This window comes from Neoarius graeffei, chromosome 19 (assembly GCF_027579695.1).
Source record: "Neoarius graeffei isolate fNeoGra1 chromosome 19, fNeoGra1.pri, whole genome shotgun sequence".
In the NCBI taxonomy this organism is placed as follows: Eukaryota; Metazoa; Chordata; class Actinopteri; order Siluriformes; family Ariidae; genus Neoarius; species Neoarius graeffei.
The window spans coordinates 61738196-61757664 of record NC_083587.1 but is presented as its reverse complement, the minus strand read 5'-3'; the positions used below and the strand labels follow the sequence as shown (position 1 = coordinate 61757664).

At 42.9% G+C, this 19469-nt stretch overlaps 1 protein-coding gene across 1 annotated transcript in view; it reads right to left on the bottom strand.

Moving 5' to 3' along the window:
• septin7b (septin 7b) overlaps positions 1-19469 on the bottom strand; it is a 43153-nt gene that overhangs the window by 17907 nt on the left and 5777 nt on the right. Inside the window, exons 3-6 of the mRNA XM_060900613.1 lie at positions 12585-12691; positions 9428-9528; positions 6712-6846; positions 2739-2856 (exon numbers count right to left, since the gene is read on the bottom strand). Of these exons, the coding sequence (XP_060756596.1) occupies positions 2739-2856; positions 6712-6846; positions 9428-9528; positions 12585-12691 (461 nt within the window). The remainder of the gene's footprint in view (positions 1-2738; positions 2857-6711; positions 6847-9427; positions 9529-12584; positions 12692-19469) is intronic.

The following is a 19469-nucleotide window of genomic DNA, read 5'->3' as shown; positions in this document are numbered from 1 at the left end:
GTAAAATGTGACTGAATTGAACGAAATTGCAATATGCGTATTACCATCCTGTCAAGTTTCATGAAATTCCTCCAAAAATTGCGAGAGGAGTTGATTTCAGAAGGTGAGTACCCTTCCCAGGACGGACATCACCACGACACAATCCCCCTTCGGGACTTTCGGCCAGCGGGGGATAATAAAAATTGTGAGGGAAGTTGATTTCAGAAAGCAAGCACACCTTGATATGAAATTGCCAAAGTACAAGTTTGTTAATAATCGAGGGCAAAACTCTGGGAAAATTTGCCCAAATTAAACGAAAATTTCAATCCGAGTATAACTGTCATATAACAAAGCCTTTTGCCAAGTTTGGTGAAATTCCTCCACGAATTGTAAGAGGAGTTGATTTCAGAAGCACGTACACCCTCATGAAATGGTCAGAGTACAAAGTTATTTAATCAAAGGTCAAAACTCTGGGAAAATTTTCACAAACGAAATTAAATCGCAATCTGCGTATAACCATCATATAACAAGGCCTTCTGCCAAGCTTCGAGAAATTCGTCCAAAAATTGTGACAGGAGTTGATGTCACTCATGAAATTACGTATAAATTTTGTTAATCAAGGGCTGTAACTTTGGTAAAATGTGACCCAATTTAACGAAATTACAATATGCCTACATAACAGAATCCTGCCAAGTTTCGTGAAATTCCTCTAAAAATTCTGAGAGGAGCTGATTTCAGAAGGTGAGTGCCCTTCCCGGGATGGACAGACGGACATCGCCACGACAATCCTCCTTCGGGGCTTTAAAACAAAGTGTGGTGAAGCAGCTTTTAGCTACTATGCAGTACAGCTATGGAACCAACTGCCAGAGGACATCAAAAATGCTCCTGCTGTTGGCAGCTTCAAATCTAGACTAAAGACCAAGCTGTTCTCAGATGCTTTCTGCTAGCTGATAAATATCGTCATCTTGACATGTTTTAAACTTTACTTAACTTTTACAGTCTCTGCATGTTTTAAACTTTACTTAAATTTTATTCTATTTTATTCTGCTGTATTTTATTTCTCATCTCATTCTCATCTCATTATCTCTAGCCGCTTTATCCTTCTACAGGGTCGCAGGCAAGCTGGAGCCTATCCCAGCTGACTACGGGCGAAAGGCGGGGTACACCCTGGACAAGTCGCCAGGTCATCACAAGGCTGACACATAGACACAGACAACCATTCACACTCACATTCACACCTACGCTCAATTTAGAGTCACCAGTTAACCTAACCTGCATGTCTTTGGACTGTGGGGGAAACCGGAGCACCCGGAGGAAACCCACGCGGACACGGGGAGAACATGCAAACTCCACACAGAAAGGCCCTCGCCGGCCACGGGGCTCGAACCCAGGACCTTCTTGCTGTGAGGCGACAGCGCTTATTTTATTTCTACTATTGTTTAATTTTTTTTCTCTCTTCTTCCCCATTTATTTTATGTAATTTTATTTTCTATTGTTTACTGTTACCTCTGTAAAGCACACTGAACTGCCACTGTGTATGAAATGCGCTATATAAATAAACTTGCCTTGCCTTTCAGCCAGCGAGGGATTTTAAAAAAGGGCTATACCAGATAGAGAGTGTTCATCTCCTCTAATGGTTTGGTTGCTGGACATGTAACTCACAAGGCTGAAAAATTGGTAACCAAGCTAATTCAAGCTATACAACAAGCTAATTAACTAATGAAATCAATTGCTGTTTTTAGTTCAATAGCTTTTTTTTTCTACTTCACTGTTCAGACCTCAAATAAAAACCTTAACATCAGGGTTGGACAATATGGCCATCTCTCATCGATACTGCGATAAATTAGGACAATCTATTTTTACTGGTATTGTGATTATACTAGTGCTGTCAAAAATGTCGCGTTATTAACGCGTTAACTTGACTCAATTTTAATTTAATTTTTTTATCGCGAGATTAACGCTCTGTGACATGATGCCACGCCCCGCACAGCCAGAGTCCTCTGCCCTCCCCCGAAGAGCCACGGTGCTCGGCTTAGGTTTCGTTTTCCCATCGGCAGCTCCAGCCCCACTTTGCAGTGGCTGTGACAAGACGTGTTATGCTCTGCAATTTAAAAAAAAAAAAAAACCTTGGTACAACCAGTGTTTGAACTATGCTGATATTTTCGGGGGGTCCCTTTTTTTTCCCTTGGGGGGGGGTGCTTGCGCTTGTCTCAGAGCGCAGATCTCCATCGCACGCTCACTTCGGATATGCAAATGCTTCCCGTTACACACAATTGCTATGTCAATAAACATCATTTTGCCAATATTTTAGAGACCCCCCAACATTTCCCAAATCATGTTTTCAAGGGATCTCATGTCTGTTTCAGGGGATCTCGGATCCCCCGTGTACCCCCGTAATTCGAACGGTGAGCAAGCCCGTTCACTTTTTTATGCTGATAAGAGAATTTACAATGGTTTTTCATGTGACAAAAATGTGCGATTAAATTGCGATTAATCGCGAGTTAACTATGACAGTCGCGACATTAATCGCGATTAAATATTTTAATCGCTTGACAGCACTAGATTATACGTTATATTGGATTGTACGCTGCTGACTGTTTAAATTTACTCATAAATAAAAGTAGTGGGAATTCATTTTTGTACATATTAAAAATAAGAAAATCAAGCTCTTCACGCATCACGATGATATCTTGGTCATATTGTCCACGCCTATTCAAAACCAGAGTGTAAATGAGTGAGACTTTAAGAAATGAGAGAACCTGTTTCTTAAACTGTTGGCACTCTTCAGGAGTGAGGGTATCCGCCTTGGCGATCAGAGGGATGATGTTCACCTTCTCGTGCAACCGTTTCATGAACTCGATGTCCAGCGGCTTCAGTCTGGGCGAGAAAATGAGACAAATCCAACATGCAGCAGCAGCAGCAACAAACACCAGTCACTCACTTATGAACATATCGTGACGTGATCGTTCTTCCATATTCAGCACGTTCTCGGCTATTTTGCCCCGAGGCTGAAATGAAAGTCACCCTTCCTCCTGGCCTGATCATGGACGTGCTGTGGATTTCCTGCCAGATTTCTGCTTGTGATAACGGTCAGCTGAGTATCCGTTATTATCCACTTTAACCTGTTTGGACAGCCGAGAGGGCACGGAGTACACGGCAGGAAAGTTGGCTGTGTTCGAATGATTCAGGAAGAACATTTTATTCTCACAAAAAACACACTATTCCCCAATTCTCCTTCGCTCGGGCTGTGATACAGGAGTCTATCATATCATCAAGAACTGATCAGAGTTCATTATTTTGGGTTAATTAATTTTTATTTCTTTAACGGGGTTACATTACGACAGGAAAAAAAGTTTGTCTTTGTAAGTTAGGATTGGGAAGAAACTTACAGGATCGTGTAAGAAAAAGATCCATTTCATCTTTAAATCAGGATTTACAGCTTTTTAAAAAAAAAAAAAAAAAAAAACCCACACACATTGAGACCAATCAGGATTTTGTAAATGAGCTTTTTAACTGGTACACCACGATCTGATCCGTGCGACTGACGACGAAGTGGCTAACAGAACCTGCATACGCGCACATGGCCATAAACAGCAGGCCTCGTTATCTCGTCGTTATCCATCAAAGCACTGTAAACAGTTGGAAATGGGCGCGTCGTTGTGGGAATTCAAGACTTCGCGCGTGCCCTCGACACTTTGCGCTCAGACACGACACACACAGAGCAAACACAGCTTTGATAAACCTCCGATTATATTTTTCAACGCTTGTCAATACCTGATACTGAAATCACCAACCCAGGCCTTTCAATTACATGAAACCTGTGATGGATAACGTCGTAGGCGCCTAAATTAAGGTCAAGCACCCAAAATACGTTACCAAAAGAGTGTGTGTGTGTGGGGGGGGGGGGGGGGGGGGGGGGACACACAAAATGAAATGTTGATTAAACAAACTTGGCTGCACAAAACCCAAGTCTTGACTTTCTTCTTTAAAACCACCAAAATTAGCATGTATTTCTCACAAATGATGTGAAATCCGCACCATTCCCACGTTGTTCCGGGTTCATCGAGCCATGATTTCGTGGAGGAGCGAGACTTGTGTACCAATGACCAGAGCGGCATTTCCACATTAGGTAAATCTTTCTTCTTCTTTTATATTGTTTTACGGTGGTTGGCAAACAGCTTTTAGGTGCATTATTGCCACCTTCTGGACTGGAGTGTGAACCAGAAACTGGAGTGTGAACCAGAACGTTTCACACCCTGTTGTACTAAATTCTCCTAATAATTCCTGTATCGTTTAAAAACAGCCCTATATCCCACATTATCAGCCCTCAACTGCAATATCTCTCTGATACCTAGCGTCATATGATTTAAAATCAGGTAAAAGACTGAATAAAAGAGAGCTATTCAGGACAACTGTGTGTATTTAAGATACAGCTTGCATCTTAAATCCAAACAGTTGTGCAAGTGTGGGTGGAATCAGTGACTTGGAGCTTGGTCCTCTTGTTGATGATAGTCTGAGACACTGGCCTTTCGTTTAAACGAAGATCTCCGACCCGACTACATGCTGTGAATTCCGCTGCCGATTCTTGCGACGTAACTGAAAAACCTTTTGTGTGGCAGGCTCGTCTCTTTGATGGCAACAGTGCAGAACTTGCTTTTTCATTCACAGGCTCCTTTCGTCCAGGCTCTCCTCAGGCCCCGACACATCTTTTAAAAACTAACGAACTGTATTCTAATTATTTTTGTCATGTACATCAAGAGGGATTAATGCTGTAGACATTTTGCAATAAAGGTAAAAATAACGTTCATAGATTTCTTTATTTATTCATAACTTTGTAGCTAAAAAACCAGCAGCAGCAGGTTTAAAAACACAGAGCGCTGGTAAAGCAGCACTTTGCGCGGCGGCAGGAAAAAAAGCGCCCAAATCACCCTGCGCGGCGGCGGGAAAAAAAGCGCCCAAAAGACCCTGCGCGGCGGCGGAAGAAAAAGCGCCCAAAAGACCCTGCGCGGCGGCGGAAGAAAAAGCGCCCAAATCACCCTGCGCGGCGGCGGAAGAAAAAGCGCCCAAAAGACCCTGCGCGGCGGCGGAAGAAAAAGCGCCCAAAAGACCCTGCGCGGCGGCGGAAGAAAAAGCGCCCAAAAGACCCTGCGCGGCGGCGGAAGAAAAAGCGCCCAAAAGACCCTGCGCGGCGGCGGAAGAAAAAGCGCCCAAAAGACCCTGCGCGGCGGCGGAAAAAAAAGCGCCCAAAAGACCCTGCGCGGCGGCGGAAAAAAAAGCGCCCAAAAGACCCTGCGCGGCGGCGGAAAAAAAAAGCGCCCAAAAGACCCTGCGCGGCGGCGGAAAAAAAAGCGCCCAAAAGACCCTGCGCGGCGTCGGAAAAAAAAGCGCCCAAAAGACCCTGCGCGGCGTCGGAAAAAAAAGCGCCCAAATCACCCTGCGCGGCGTCGGAAAAAAAAGCGCCCAAATCACCCTGCGCGGCGTCGGAAAAAAAAGCGCCCAAATCACCCTGCGCGGCGTCGGAAAAAAAAGCGCCCAAATCACCCTGCGCGGCGGCGGAAAAAAAAGCGCCCAAATCACCCTGCGCGGCGGCGGAAAAAAAGCGCCCAAATCACCCTGCGCGGCGGCTGAAAAAAAGCGCCCAAATCACCGTGCGCGGCGGCGGAAAAAAAGCGCCCAAATCACCGTGCGCGGCGGCGGAAAAAAAGCGCCCAAATCACCGTGCGCGGCGGCGGAAAAAAAGCGCCCAAATCACCCTGCGCGGCGGCGGAAAAAAAGCGCCCAAATCACCCTGCGCGGCGGCGGAAAAAAAGCGCCCAAATCACCCTGCGCGGCGGCGGAAAAAAAGCGCCCAAATCACCCTGCGCGGCGGCGGAAAAAAGCGCCCAAATCACCCTGCGCGGCGGCGGAAAAAAGCGCCAAATCACCCTGCGCGGCGGCGGAAAAAAAGCGCCCAAATCACCCTGCGCGGCGGCGGAAAAAAAGCGCCCAAATCACCCTGCGCGGCGGCGGAAAAAAAGCGCCCAAATCACCCTGCGCGGCGGCGGAAAAAAAGCGCCCAAATCACCCTGCGCGGCGGCGGAAAAAAGCGCCCAAATCACCCTGCGCGGCGGCGGAAAAAAGCGCCCAAATCACCCTGCGCGGCGGCAGAAAAAGCCCAAATTATGTAATTGAAAGGCCGGTAACCTACTTTAGTATTAATCAATCAGGAGCGGTAGCAATGAACTCCTCGTTTTGAGTTTTATGTTCAAGATGTTATAGCGTGTAATACAGAGAATGTAGCGCTAAAGCACGAGTCTCAGTGCTCGCAGAAGTGAACTGCTCTTCATTCTCTCTCATGAACATTCACAGGTTTTCTAAGGAAGACATTTTACGTCCTCCTCTTGATATTTCCGCAGAGCGCAGTAATGCAGCTTGCTTTGCTTCGATTGCTAGTCATGAAATCAATCTGTTAATGCTAAAAGGTTTATGACAAGATTCAGATGCTGGTACTGAAACACTGGACTGATTAGTATCGATGCATCCCTAACAAGATCGCAGAATATTCTTCGTATTGTTTTAGGTCATCGTTATATATTAAGCTTTATTTAAGCGTATACGGCCATTCTTTCACTTGTACTCCTGTTCACAGCAGACCCCGAGAACTGCGCGGAGACAAAATAAAAGCTAAATATACAAAGATAGAACGTTTAAAAGGTGTTTAAGCCGAACACAGACGAAACATTCCTGACTCACCCGTGTCCTGAAGGAGCGATGAAGTACAGGCAGCAGTGAACTCTGTTGTCGGGCATCTGCCTCCTGTTCACGCGCGACTCTGCGTTCAGGTAATCCTCAAACTTGCTGTCGATGTGATCGATGACGGGCTGCCAGCTACAGCGAGCAGGACACGCAGGCTTTATATTCATTCATGACAGTGTAACACACACTCCGTATACTCTAGAGACAGAATGACTCTGCTAATCCTGTGAGAGAAACAAGCTAGCTATTCTTGGGTTTCAGTCACATGACTTTTCTTAGCGATTTCACTTCTGGTAAAACATCTGGTGGTCTCGCAAACCAAAACGGCCGCCGTAGTGCAAACAACTAGCGATAACTTATCAGAGCACGCTTGTAATCTAGAAGCCACTGCTCGCTTTAGATATATTCAGAAGATCGCTATGTGCAACGGAACCGACCCCAAACCCTTCACCAAGTGATCACTGCAAACTCGAGCGTGCTTCAACTCGGCTCCCTTCGATTTCACTGAGCAGTTCGAAAGCCACCTTTCTCCACATCTTTGTGAAATCCTGTGTTCGGTCACCCCCTTTTTTAATTTATTTATTTTTATTAGTTCACGGGGAACCCTGAAGAAACTTATCAGTTTCACGGTTTGATTGATTCGAACAACCTCAAACAAACAATGCAAGCGTAAGGCGTTTTTCATGCGAGCAATGCACCTTCTCTGTACAAACGCTTTGTCAACTGAGCTTTAGTAGACCACCAGATAAAAAGTTTCGAATAACTAATGAGGCGGATGTGACGTCACATGAAACCCAGCAATAGCGGTGTTGCTAATTTGCATATCATGCATATTCGTAGATCTTGGCATTCTTTACAAGCATGAATGTGTAGCGATGCTCCGAGGCCATTTTATGACTAATATTAATATAGATTACAATATTAATACTTTACAGCTTTATTTTTTTTTACACAACACTCAAGCTGCAGTGACAAACGACAAAGATTTTTTTTTTATGATGCACGATATGATTCATGATATTTAGGTTACCGAACAAACTGCAAGAAAAGTGGTAGTGCTGCTTATTTAAATAAATAAATAAATAAAAATATTATTTACCAGCTGGGAGGTCCGCATCGTGAAATACCATGACCGAGGTCTTGATAGGACTGACCGAGGTCACGGTATTTGACCATACGGACCGACCTTAAGCTGGTAAATAATACATTTATATTTTTCTTTACCAAATTCTAACAGAAAACGAGAGCGCCCGAAAGGGAAAACCGAGCCGAGCCGCCATTTTGAATCCTCATTCACGGCTGTAATGCAAATGGCTTCCTCCTCGGTATACAAGTGCACTTCCATGGCGGCCGGGGGGGACGGACGGACACGACCACCACACACTACATTTTGCTGCCTGTGTCGTCCCCTATTTATACAAAATTGAGTCATTCAGGATTCAGCCATGTTTTTGCTCGGCGTTAGCAACAGAGATTTTTAGCTTTCTCCTGAAATGTTTTCTTTTTCTTCTTCCTCAGGGTAGTAAAACTCGCTTTCGCTGTGAAGACTGTCATCGCTATCCATGCTGTAAAATTAATGCTATTCTCCTGGGAAACGCAAAAATAAATGCTGACAAAAAATGCTACTATGTTTGTTGTTGTGAACGAACGAGTCATCAGAGGTCTGTAACTGGGGTCCGTATCGTAGGATACAGACCCCGGTTACGGACCTCTTGCGACTCGTTCATTCACAACAAACATAGTAGCATTTTTTTGTCAACATTTCTCTTTTATTTATAAGAATTATTTAAAAGATTATCAAAAATCTTATAAATTTGTCCCAGCATTTCTCAGGAGAATAGCATTAATTTTACAGCATGGATAGCGATAACGACAGTGTTCACAGCAAAAGCGAGTTTCACTACACTGAGGAAGAAGAAATAAAAGAAAACATTTCAGGAGAAAGCTAAAAACCTCTAACTGTTGCTAACGCCGAGCAAAAACATGGCTGAATCCTGAATGACTCAATTTTGTATAAATAGGGGACTACATAGGCAGCAAAATGTAGTTTTTTTCCTGCCATGGAAGTGCACTTGTATACCGAGGAGGAAGCCATTTGCAGGACAGCTGTGAATGAGGATTCAAAATGGCGGCTCGGCTTTCCCTTTCGAGTGCTCTCGTTTTCTGTTAGAATTTGGTAAATAAATTATTATTTACCAGCTTAAGGTCGGTCCGTATGGTAAAATACTGTGACCTCGGCCTTGAATACTGACCTCGGCCCAGAGGGCCTCGCTCAGTACTTTCAAGACCTCGGTCACGGTATTTCACCATACGGACCTCCCAGCTGGTAAATAACACATACATATACACACACAAATATATATATATATATATATATATATATATATATATATATATATATATATATATATATATATGATTTAATTTCTTCAAAAATAAAACGACCATAAAACTGAAAAAAAAAGCAAACAAAATCTATAATTTGAATAAATAACATTAAAATTTTTTTATGATTTTAGAGATTCACTACAAAACATGAAGTCCATATAGAGTTTGTGATTATTATTAATAAAACATTTTTTTAAAATAAAAAAAGAGCTATTACAATATCAACTTATCGAGTATGAAACTAACAAAGCTAAGATTTACGAAGAAAGAAAACAAGTGTAAATTTGCATCTAGCGGATCCTCAGCGCTCGCTGAAAGCACTCACCAGTTACTGTTGTCTACAGCATCTCCAAACCCCGGCGTGTCCACCATCGTGAGCAGCAGCTGAACGCCGCCCTCCTTCATCAACACTTTTGACTGCTCGACCTGCAGCACAAAAAAAAACCCTCACAATGCTTTCGTAACACGACTCTGACCGAGTCACGTCGCACAGCGCCGCTGAACTCGAATTCTCCGCTCTGATTGGTCAGGTGTTCATTCGAACTGGAAATGTGCAGCGTGCTCATTTCTACAGAAAGTGCTCAAACCACATGAACGTTTCTGTAAAAAGGCGTTAATTTAACCTTTACGGAAGGAGTCTCCAGTATCAGTGCTTTGTAACAGCTAAACCTTGTGGTTTCCTCGTAACATGACCAGATTGGGGGCGGGACTGCTGTGCTTCATAAACATTAAACGGTAACTTGCAAAGGATAAAAAGTACAACACATCATTCTTCAATCAATCAATCAATCAAATCAATAACTGCAATTATTGGCACGTTTATGAGATGCAAGAGGAATTAAACTCCATTAAATCAACTTCATCATGGGAAATGTAACCGTCCTGGAGTTGACCATGACACAGCGTTTTATTCCTTACGTAAAAACAGGGTTTCCCCAGGTTTGACCACCATAAATTTAAGACCTTTTTAAGACCACTTAAATGAGAATTAAGACCTACATCGCACCCATTATGCGGTCGTAGAACACCAGATCAAATTCCAAATAATGACAAATGTTTCAAGTAAAAATACTCTTATTATAAAGGTTATATACTTAAAAGTCATTATGTGCATTGCTTGTCGAATCTTCACATTCAAGACAAGCAAGACCGAATTTTATGTAAGACGTTTTGTTTTTTCCACAGGAGAATGTTGTAGCGACTTCCAAGTCTGGGAACACAGCCTTAAAGAGTTCGCTTATGCCCTCATTCGAGCTGTACGAGTGGTGTCCCGTAATTGTTTTTAAAATCCAGAGCACCTCTGCCTGAAGTGTCGGGGTTCCACCGACACCCATCATGCCACTGCTCGGCCCTTGTGTCGTTGCTAGCCTTGCCGATGATGTCTGGCTTGGCTGATGCTGCTGACGTTCGACAGTGGTGCTAGTGCCAACTCCAGGTGCATTCGGAGATTGAACCGTGCAGAACTGAGCGATGGAGGGCAGATGCAATGTGCTTTGAGCTCTTCATGTGAGACTCTAAAGCGAAATGACCGATAGACCCTTTTCACTCACGTGACCGCCATTTTGGACATGAAGAAATAACGGTTTATGGCACAGACCCTTTTGGTTCTCGCTCATCTAGATGCTACAATGACTGCTTAGACTGCAACAATAATACCCAACACACATTTAAGTATCCGTCGTAAAGACGTGAAACTCGTCGAGTGACGAGTGTGTTCATTGATAAGCTAACACAATCTAAAAGTAGACATACCATTACGCTGGCCTGGCGCTGTGTACAGTTTACCTTCTATGGTTTGTGCGCTCACTATTTGCCATTACTTTCTCCAACCCAGTGTTCGAACTATGCCGATATTTTCAGGGGGTCCCCTTTTTTTCCCTTGGGGGGGGAGGGGGGTGCTTGCGCTTGCCTTAGAGCGTGGATCTCCAAACACATGAGAAACCTCTCTTACGCACATATCACGCGGACTCCACACCTCCACACACGCATCGCGTCTGAAGTCATAACTCATCAGGGGAAATCGTGTCCGCATTGGCATGTTCAAAAAACAACCTCGCGTCAACAATGATACCACACGCAAGAAAAAAAAAAAAAGTCAGGCTACTCAACACATCTGATCCACAGCAGCACCAAAGCATCACTGGAAATCATGTCAACAACCAATCTTCCATTTCAACAAACGGCACCACAAACATGAACGAATCGGTCAGGCTACCGATTCCAAACCCACAGCAGACGAATAATTAAATGCATCTTACCTTAAAGCAGAATCGACCACAAAGGAAGTGTGTTGGCACTGTTGGCGCACTTCCTTTCTACTAGTTTGTGTCCCCAACCTGGCAGCAGCAGTCGTTGTCATATCGGTTTATTTTATCTTTGATGCAAACACAACACTTCGGATATGCAAATGCTTCCCGTTACACACGATTGCTATGTCAATAAACATCATTTTGCCAATATTTTAGAGACCATCCATCTTCTCCGTCGGTCAGCATCTGTCGGGATCCGATAAAATGATAAATCTTGCCTTGTGTGTTGATGGTTACTACATCCAGGTGCACAACAATATAATGGCATGATGGAATCTTGCTGAAAGTAAAAACTTTCTTTGATGGCTATATTCCTTTCGATGCTTCGCCGTCGTTCCTCGTTGTTGGCTGTGGTAGACTACTGGTAGTTCATGTCCAAAATGGCGGCCGCGTTTGTCGTGACGTCACGTGAAAAGGGTCTATAGTGGACAACTTGAAGGTCTTTCGACAAACACAGCATCTTGCTTCAACGTCGCTTCCAGGAACCTCCCTCACCCAATCACGATATCTTTCATCTGAAAGCCACTGCTGATTAAAACGACACTTCCCCGTGCTGCGATTCGCAGAGTCTCCTCTCCACCACGGACTCCGACGATTGCGCCGGCGAGAAAACGTATCAATACTTATTGTTTCTTTCTTTGCGCATACTCCAAGGAATTCACTGATGCTACGCAAAACCCACGTTTTCACAACGTAGAATAGTATGAGTAAATTTAAGACCTTTGTTTAAAATATTAAGACTTGAGCAAAGCAATTTAAGACTTAAGGCCTTAATTTTGGAATATTAAATTTAAGACTTTTAAGACCCCGCGGCTACCATGAAAAAGATTCGCAACACCACCCATTACAGCTTTAACTAAAAACACTTGACGGAAGCAGGAAATGGTTACAAATTTGTCTCTCCCCCTCCAAAAATACCGTTCACAAACACATCTGATGCGTTATGTTTGAAATCCCCTGCAAATTCACACATGAGCTGAACGATGAAACGTCTCCAAAACCTCAGGTGTGAAACTATGAAACTGCTGCGTGTACAAACACGCGGTGCACGGCAGCATAGCATTACTGTGGAATGCTGGGAAACCAAAGCCAGAGAAGATGCCTTTAAAAATAATAATAATAATAATAATAATTTAAAAACCACCCGAACAGACTGGATCGTACAGCTTGTACCTGGACAGTCTTCTTGACTCGATGTGACGGGCCCGGGTGTTCTGAGGAGTACAGGTCGGTGAGGAAGAGAGAGTTAATCATTGTAGACTTCCCCAAGCCTGATTCGCCTGAAATTAAGAAAGAACAGAACAAAGCAAGTTTTATTTCTGGTGAAAAGCGACTGCGGTTTTAAAATCATAGTTATGAGAAGGGGAAAGAAAGGGGAGAGGATCTCAGGTCTCAGGCCACTGTTCAGTTTCTTATAGACACACAGATGGTATTTGTCGCTGCTTTTGTCTCTGGAGGATCGTTAATCGATTGAATGACTGAGGAGAGATGTTCGGCCCGTGCTGAAACGAAGATCTGTCTTTTTGTGCTTTGTCTTTGTGAGGCCTCTGGTCCCGTGCCTTCTGGCAGTGAATGAGAATAACGAGATCCATGTGAGAACTGCGTCTCCGAAGAAGCAGCTGTGAAACAGCCGGTGTAACGTTCTGGCTGACGTTAGTGCCTTGCGTTTTATCGTCGCTGATCAATTCATTCATAAACTCAATCGCTGTACACAGACGGAAACTACAATTTTTTATTTATCCGGCAAGTTTAGTTTATTTCCCTTTTAACTCTCATTTAGAAATCACTTACACACAATGAAATAGTTTCAAAAGCCTTTCAGGTATAAAACATGACTTTATATTGACGTACACAGGATCATTCATTTTTAGTTGACTATAAATGAAGACTAGTATGACCGTTAATTTAACAGCTAAATGTTTAACGTGATAAATTACAGTTGTACCTCCTGTGGTCATTTTAAAGTGCATATCACAGGTAAATTCAGAAGCAAGAGCAATGTAATTCTCCTATTTTATATTAAACTTTGGTCAAATATCTGTAACATTCTGCATTCTCTGCAAATTTTTTTTACCTTGCGCAATACAGGCTTTCGTCTAAACCGGGGAACAGGGGCGCTGCGCCCTCTTACCGAAATGCCGATTGAACCCCAAGTCACACTTAGGCCATGCACTTATGCTACTGCACAGCATGCAATCTTTCTCAAAACGATCTTTTCTCCGTGAAAACATCCCAGCAACACCACGTGACAATGTGTCTGATCATCAAATACGTTATAATTACTCCAAAAATATTCCAATCATAGTAGATACACCGCCAGACGGTGCAAAAACAATCCGAATTGGCGTTTTCCAGACTGAGGCGCCATGTTGTTTAGTTGTTTACTTGTCGCAGTTGCTCTCGCGAGATTTGACATGGGTTACATACAAGGTCAGCTGACTTGTAGCGCGAGATTTCTCGAGACTGAATGACCTTTCACCCACCGGCGCGGGAGCTTTTGACAGAAGTAGTTCGCGAGTTGTTTTTGTTGACACTTGGGCATTTAAAGATGTCATCCCGCGGCACGAAACGGAAGAAAGCCAAAGACTGTCCGGGGCAGAAGATGATTACTTCTTTCTTTTTCAATGTTGACAATTTGTTACAATTTCCCTCTCAGATAGCCTCAGAATGTCCCATTGTAGCCTCAATTTTTCAAAGGCTTCGCATGGCGGGGGGGGGGGGGGGGGGGGGACAACCGGCACCATCCCCCCGCCCCCCATCGCTTCGCTCCCTCGCCATGGTGAGCGCCCTCATACTAAATTTTTCTAGAAAAAAAAAAACCCTGCAATACCAGAAAAATTCAGTTGAAACCAAGCCATATGAGGCGAAGTGGTCCGCCTCTGAAAAAAACTTGGCATTTGGATTTCCCGGGAAACACTGATTTTCGCGACGTCGCGTGCGGGACGCCTCCTCCTGAATCCTACGTCAGCGCTGGTTTGTTTATGAGAAAACGACCTGGCGGTTTTCTGCAAATTTCTTCAACGTTATCGCGTAATTATTAAAATGGTTAACAGATGTATCGTAGAAGGGTGGAGCAACACCAATCTCAGTGGCGTGCACAGATAAGACACGAGGTGGTGCTCAAGCACCTGCCCCTCTGCCCAAAAAAGTGCCCTTTTGAATTTTTTTTTTTCAGTTTACTGAGGCCAATGTCGACATGATCTTTTAGAAAAGCCGCGGCATTAAAAGCGCGTGTGAAAATAATGTCCCGATGTGTGCCCCCTCCGCACACACACCGGACCTCTGTCTCTCTTGCTCTGTCACGTGAACAAGCATGCAGTGCATTCAATGCGACGTTGCAGCAGCATAGCGTCCTGGAAGCCACGGCCTTGTCGTAGCGCAGACAACACATCGGGCAGTCAGCTCTTCCCCTGCCCCACCAGCCAGGTAACACATGAATCGAGTGAAAATGTATTGTTTGCCCTCTAAGCCCAAGCTGTAATTATTTTGTCGTGAAGTAGCCCGTCGCATACAGAAACAACTGCACATAAGTATCATATTTTTTGCTAGACCATTTTCAGATTTAGGAAAACAAAAATTTCTTTTTCTATTTTGTACAACTAGAGATTCCTGGCAAAGTCAAAAAGCCTTGATGTAATAAATTAAGTGGTTGTTTTACACCTTTAAAAACTAAAACGGGTCAGTGGTGACCCGAACACAAGAGGAGGGTTAAAATCTCAGACTTTTATAATAAGGTGTTCCACATGCGCAAAAAAGTGCCCTTTTTCCCCCCCAGAGCACTTGCCCCCCAAAATGTCTGTGCACACCACTGACCAATGTTGATGGGATTAGTACTCATCGTTTCCCAAAAGACCGGACAATGAGAGAGAAATGGGAGCGCTTGGTCTACACAGGCTGTGCACTGAAACCGTGCAAAGCTCGCGCAGCCAACGTCACGAATCTGGCTCCAGACTCCCTTGGGATTTTTCCAGACGCGTTTTATTTATTTATTTATTTTTTCTGCTGTAGACAGATGGCCTTGTGCAAAATTACCCTTCTGGATGAGTGTGTAAAGGGACATACTTTCAGATTTTAAAAAAATTGGTCCAAAATATGCACTTTAATGCTGTCCGGATGCAAGAGCATCACCACCGAGGACTTAATTACTGACTTCCCTTTTACAAACTAATCCAATCCGATTAGGACTTTAACTCTGACTTGATTCTCGATGCTGATGCACTTCTTTCTGAAACAGGAAGTGGTCATGTTGAAATGCTTGATGGACTTCTAAAAAACAGTCAATAGTGTTCAAGATGCCTCTCACAACCCTGCTGAATCTAAACTAATCCGACACCATCTTAGCAAGACAGCTGAACAGACGACCTCAGCTCCACTGGAATGCTGCGGTCACGAGGTTTGAAATGGGTAAACAAACGCCGACATGCCTTGTGCGTTTATATGGATTATCTGGATTCATGAACTACAAAGCCGGAGATAGAGCTCAAAATGATACATTACTACACAGCTTATAGCCGCAATAACAATTCAACTGATAGCCCATCATCATTTCATTCTTTTCCGAGCGATAAGACTTCAGGAAGTAACAAATTTACACTGTTACAGTTGTGTGCGCTGTAGCACTGAAACCTTCGTTCAGCACACTTTCAAAGATGATTTGCGATGATTAATTATCGTTAACACTTGTCATTTTGTCGAGTTTTTCTGTCCAAATTACATCACTGGCCGCACTAGTAGAGCTATTCGCGACCACCGTTTTGGATTTGTGCTTACCCATTTCAGATCACGTGATCTTGAGTCCGAGGAGGTCTACATGGAGAACAGTGCACAGATTTACGAGAACCTTACTGACCTGACGCTGTATAAAGACAGAAACATGATCTTGTTTGGTCTGAGAAAGACCTCTTATTCTTGAACAAGTGACTGCTAGAAAATGGAAGAAGTGTTTGAGAAGACAAAGCCAAAAATGCACCAACGATCCATGTTTGTTACGAAGGAGCTGCTACTGCAGTGAAGGACGACACGCCTCCAGGGGCGGGACAAGAGCTTTTTAATTGACACTGAAGCTGACGTGTGCCATCATAAATGTGGAAAACTGGCATGTAACGACTTATCGAATTTAATTCATGATGGCTATTCTTTTTCCAACTTAAAAATATTCCTTTTATTAAATAAACACTTTGTGGCTACTGCCTCGTAGAGGCGGAGCCACTCGGTCATTGTGTAGTAAGAATGAGCGCAACAATTGCGCACAAGCGTTACAATCACCAGAACAGCAAATCATGATCTCGCGTTATGAACAGTCGATCTCGCGTTATCAAAAGAACGAGCGGTGAAGCCGCGATGTCATCGTGTTGTATGAATGAGTGGAACAATAGCGAAACTTCGTAACCAAATCAGCACTTATCCTGATCGAGTTCGATTACCTGTTCGACTTCTAGATAAACTTTGGAACCGATCAGAACCAGAAACGAAATAAGAGAAACCTCGTTATAACTTCATACTATCGGAAGATGAACGAAATTCACCTTGTGGTTCGCCAAGGCTCCTGATCCAAGTAAGTAGTGGTTATTTTAAGAAAATTTACCTTTTGATCATCACAGCTTTTGTTTGGTCCTTCTGAAAGATCAAATGAAAGGTTTTTTGGCAGATATTTACGCCAAGAATTCCAGCCGTTCAACAAAAACTCAAGAAGGCAGAGAAGACAACGATCCGCTCGGTTTGCAATTACAAAAGTCCCATGTGGGAATAAATCAGCTCATCCGTGAAAACTAAAAAAAAGTTTAATTGGTCAAACTTCTGTTATTCACTTTAATTTTTTTATTTTAGACACTTGTGAAACAAAATGGGCTCATTAGTACTAAATAATGCTTCGGAGACAATTCATGAACAAGTGCTTTCTTACGATTTTGAAAATAGATCGAGTTCACAATACTGTATTCTGAACAAAACACAGTAAACAAGATTGGTGACCAAAATACTCCGAGCCCTGATGCTTGCAAGAGATGAGGCGAGTGTAACTGATATGCATATATGCTGTATTTACTGTATGGACATGGGATCAGAAAACTATATTTACAAGCAGTCGCCACATGGACCCATAGGGTACCTTTTTTTATTTTATTTTACTTTCCATTTTCTTAATAACCAACAATTTTAACCATAATTGTAAAGGTTGGAGTAAAATACCCCATCTACTAATTTGTTTTTTATTTTTAATAAAATGTTAACAAATCTGTCTTTTCTTTATAAACTTAAAAACATTTGTACTGCCTCCATTTGCTTCTCGACAAACTACCTTCCGCCTTACTTCCAGTGTTGCCAGATTGGTCGGTTTCCCGCCCAGTTTGGGGGGGGGGGGGGGGGGGGGGGGGTCCTCAAGTGCATTTTGGCGGGTTTTGAACATATTTTGGGCTGGAAAACGTCAGCAGTATCTGGCAACACTGCTTACTTCCGTCTTTCCGTTTAAGAGAAGCAGCACGTGCGAGTCAGTGTTTATGTAGGCTTAAGCTCTGTTACTGAAAGTGTGTTGTGTTTACAGTGAAGGACTGTGCGCACTTTACATTATTTTTTACTTAATACAAGAAATTAATGGATGCCAACATTTTTGCCAAAATGGTATTTTATTTTCCATTGTTTAGGCAGCTTCAGCATCATACTGTGAGATTCTGTTCAAATTGTTTGTTTTTTTTCCCTTCTATGAAGCCTGAGCCATTTATTTTATTAGTTTATAATTATTGTTTAATTTAGTCTTCAGGAGAGACTGCCTGCACACAGTACTAGTATTAAGTGTTTTTTTCCTTACATGAAAGCTGAGGTATTTATATTCTATTTTAAGGTAACTTCATGTTGTGCTGTGAGGTTCTATGCACTTTAACTTTTGAACCAACAGGTGCATTTGGATAAGTAAAGCCTATTTTTCTGCATTTTTGTAGTCCTGGTAATCTTTTATATTGGTAAAGTTGTTTATAGGACCATTTCTCAGTGTCTTTTTTTAATCAATAGTTTTTCAGTAATAACTTAACATTTAACATATCACTCAATTTTAATCACAAAAAGAGAAAATCGCAACAATTTCTCGCAACTTTCACTTCCTCCCGCAATGTAATCGCAACAAAAACCTAAAAACACCGCAACTTTCATCACAATTTTTTGGAAAACCCCCCGCAACATCAGACATTTTAGCCTGCAACAATCACAAAAAAGGCCTGCGAAATCCTGGGGGGACTGGTATTACTTGACTTCATGGTCTCAATATCGAAAATCTTGCACAAATATGCAACTTCCAACAATTATCTGGATATTCAACAGATTTCAGCATCGGATGAATTTGTTTTGACCGCCGCCATATTGAATATACGTCGGACCCGTTCGTGTATTTACGCCGCCCCGTTTGTAGCGTCCCAAGCAAGTACAACCTGATCCAAGTCTTTCACTAGGTGGCGTCTTACGGTCTATGTACGAATATTCGAAAGAGACAAGAAAACATGGATAAGAAAAAAAGAAAAATACATCTATTTTGTCATTCTTCGGCAGAAAGAGAGTACATTCACCTGAAAAAACTGATACCCCTGATACCCAAGGTAATTAGTCATACTAGATTTACAACAACTACTGCAACATCAACTACTACAACAGCAACCACTACTACCACCACTGCCACTGGTGACAACTACTACTACTATAGACCTACACCAAACTGAAAAGTTTAATAAAATAAATTATAATTTACAAGGAGGAGATGATATAGATGTGATGTATAGTGGCCTGTGGTTGAATTCCAAAATACTGCCACTGATTAAACAATATCTCAATATATTTGGTTGAAGCATTGATTTTTGTCATCTACATTGCTTCATATGGCTTCTAATACAAAAAAAAAAAAAAAAAACAGAATTGAGAAGAAAAAAAAAAAAAACAGCCCCTGGGCTGCCCCAGCTGTTCATTGGGCTCACTTCGCTCACTAGGTTCGCTTCAACTGAAGGATAATCACTGGGCCCCCCATTGTAGAAATGGGCCCCTGTTTTTTCCCCAGGAGGGGCCCTGTGGGCCCCTTGACCC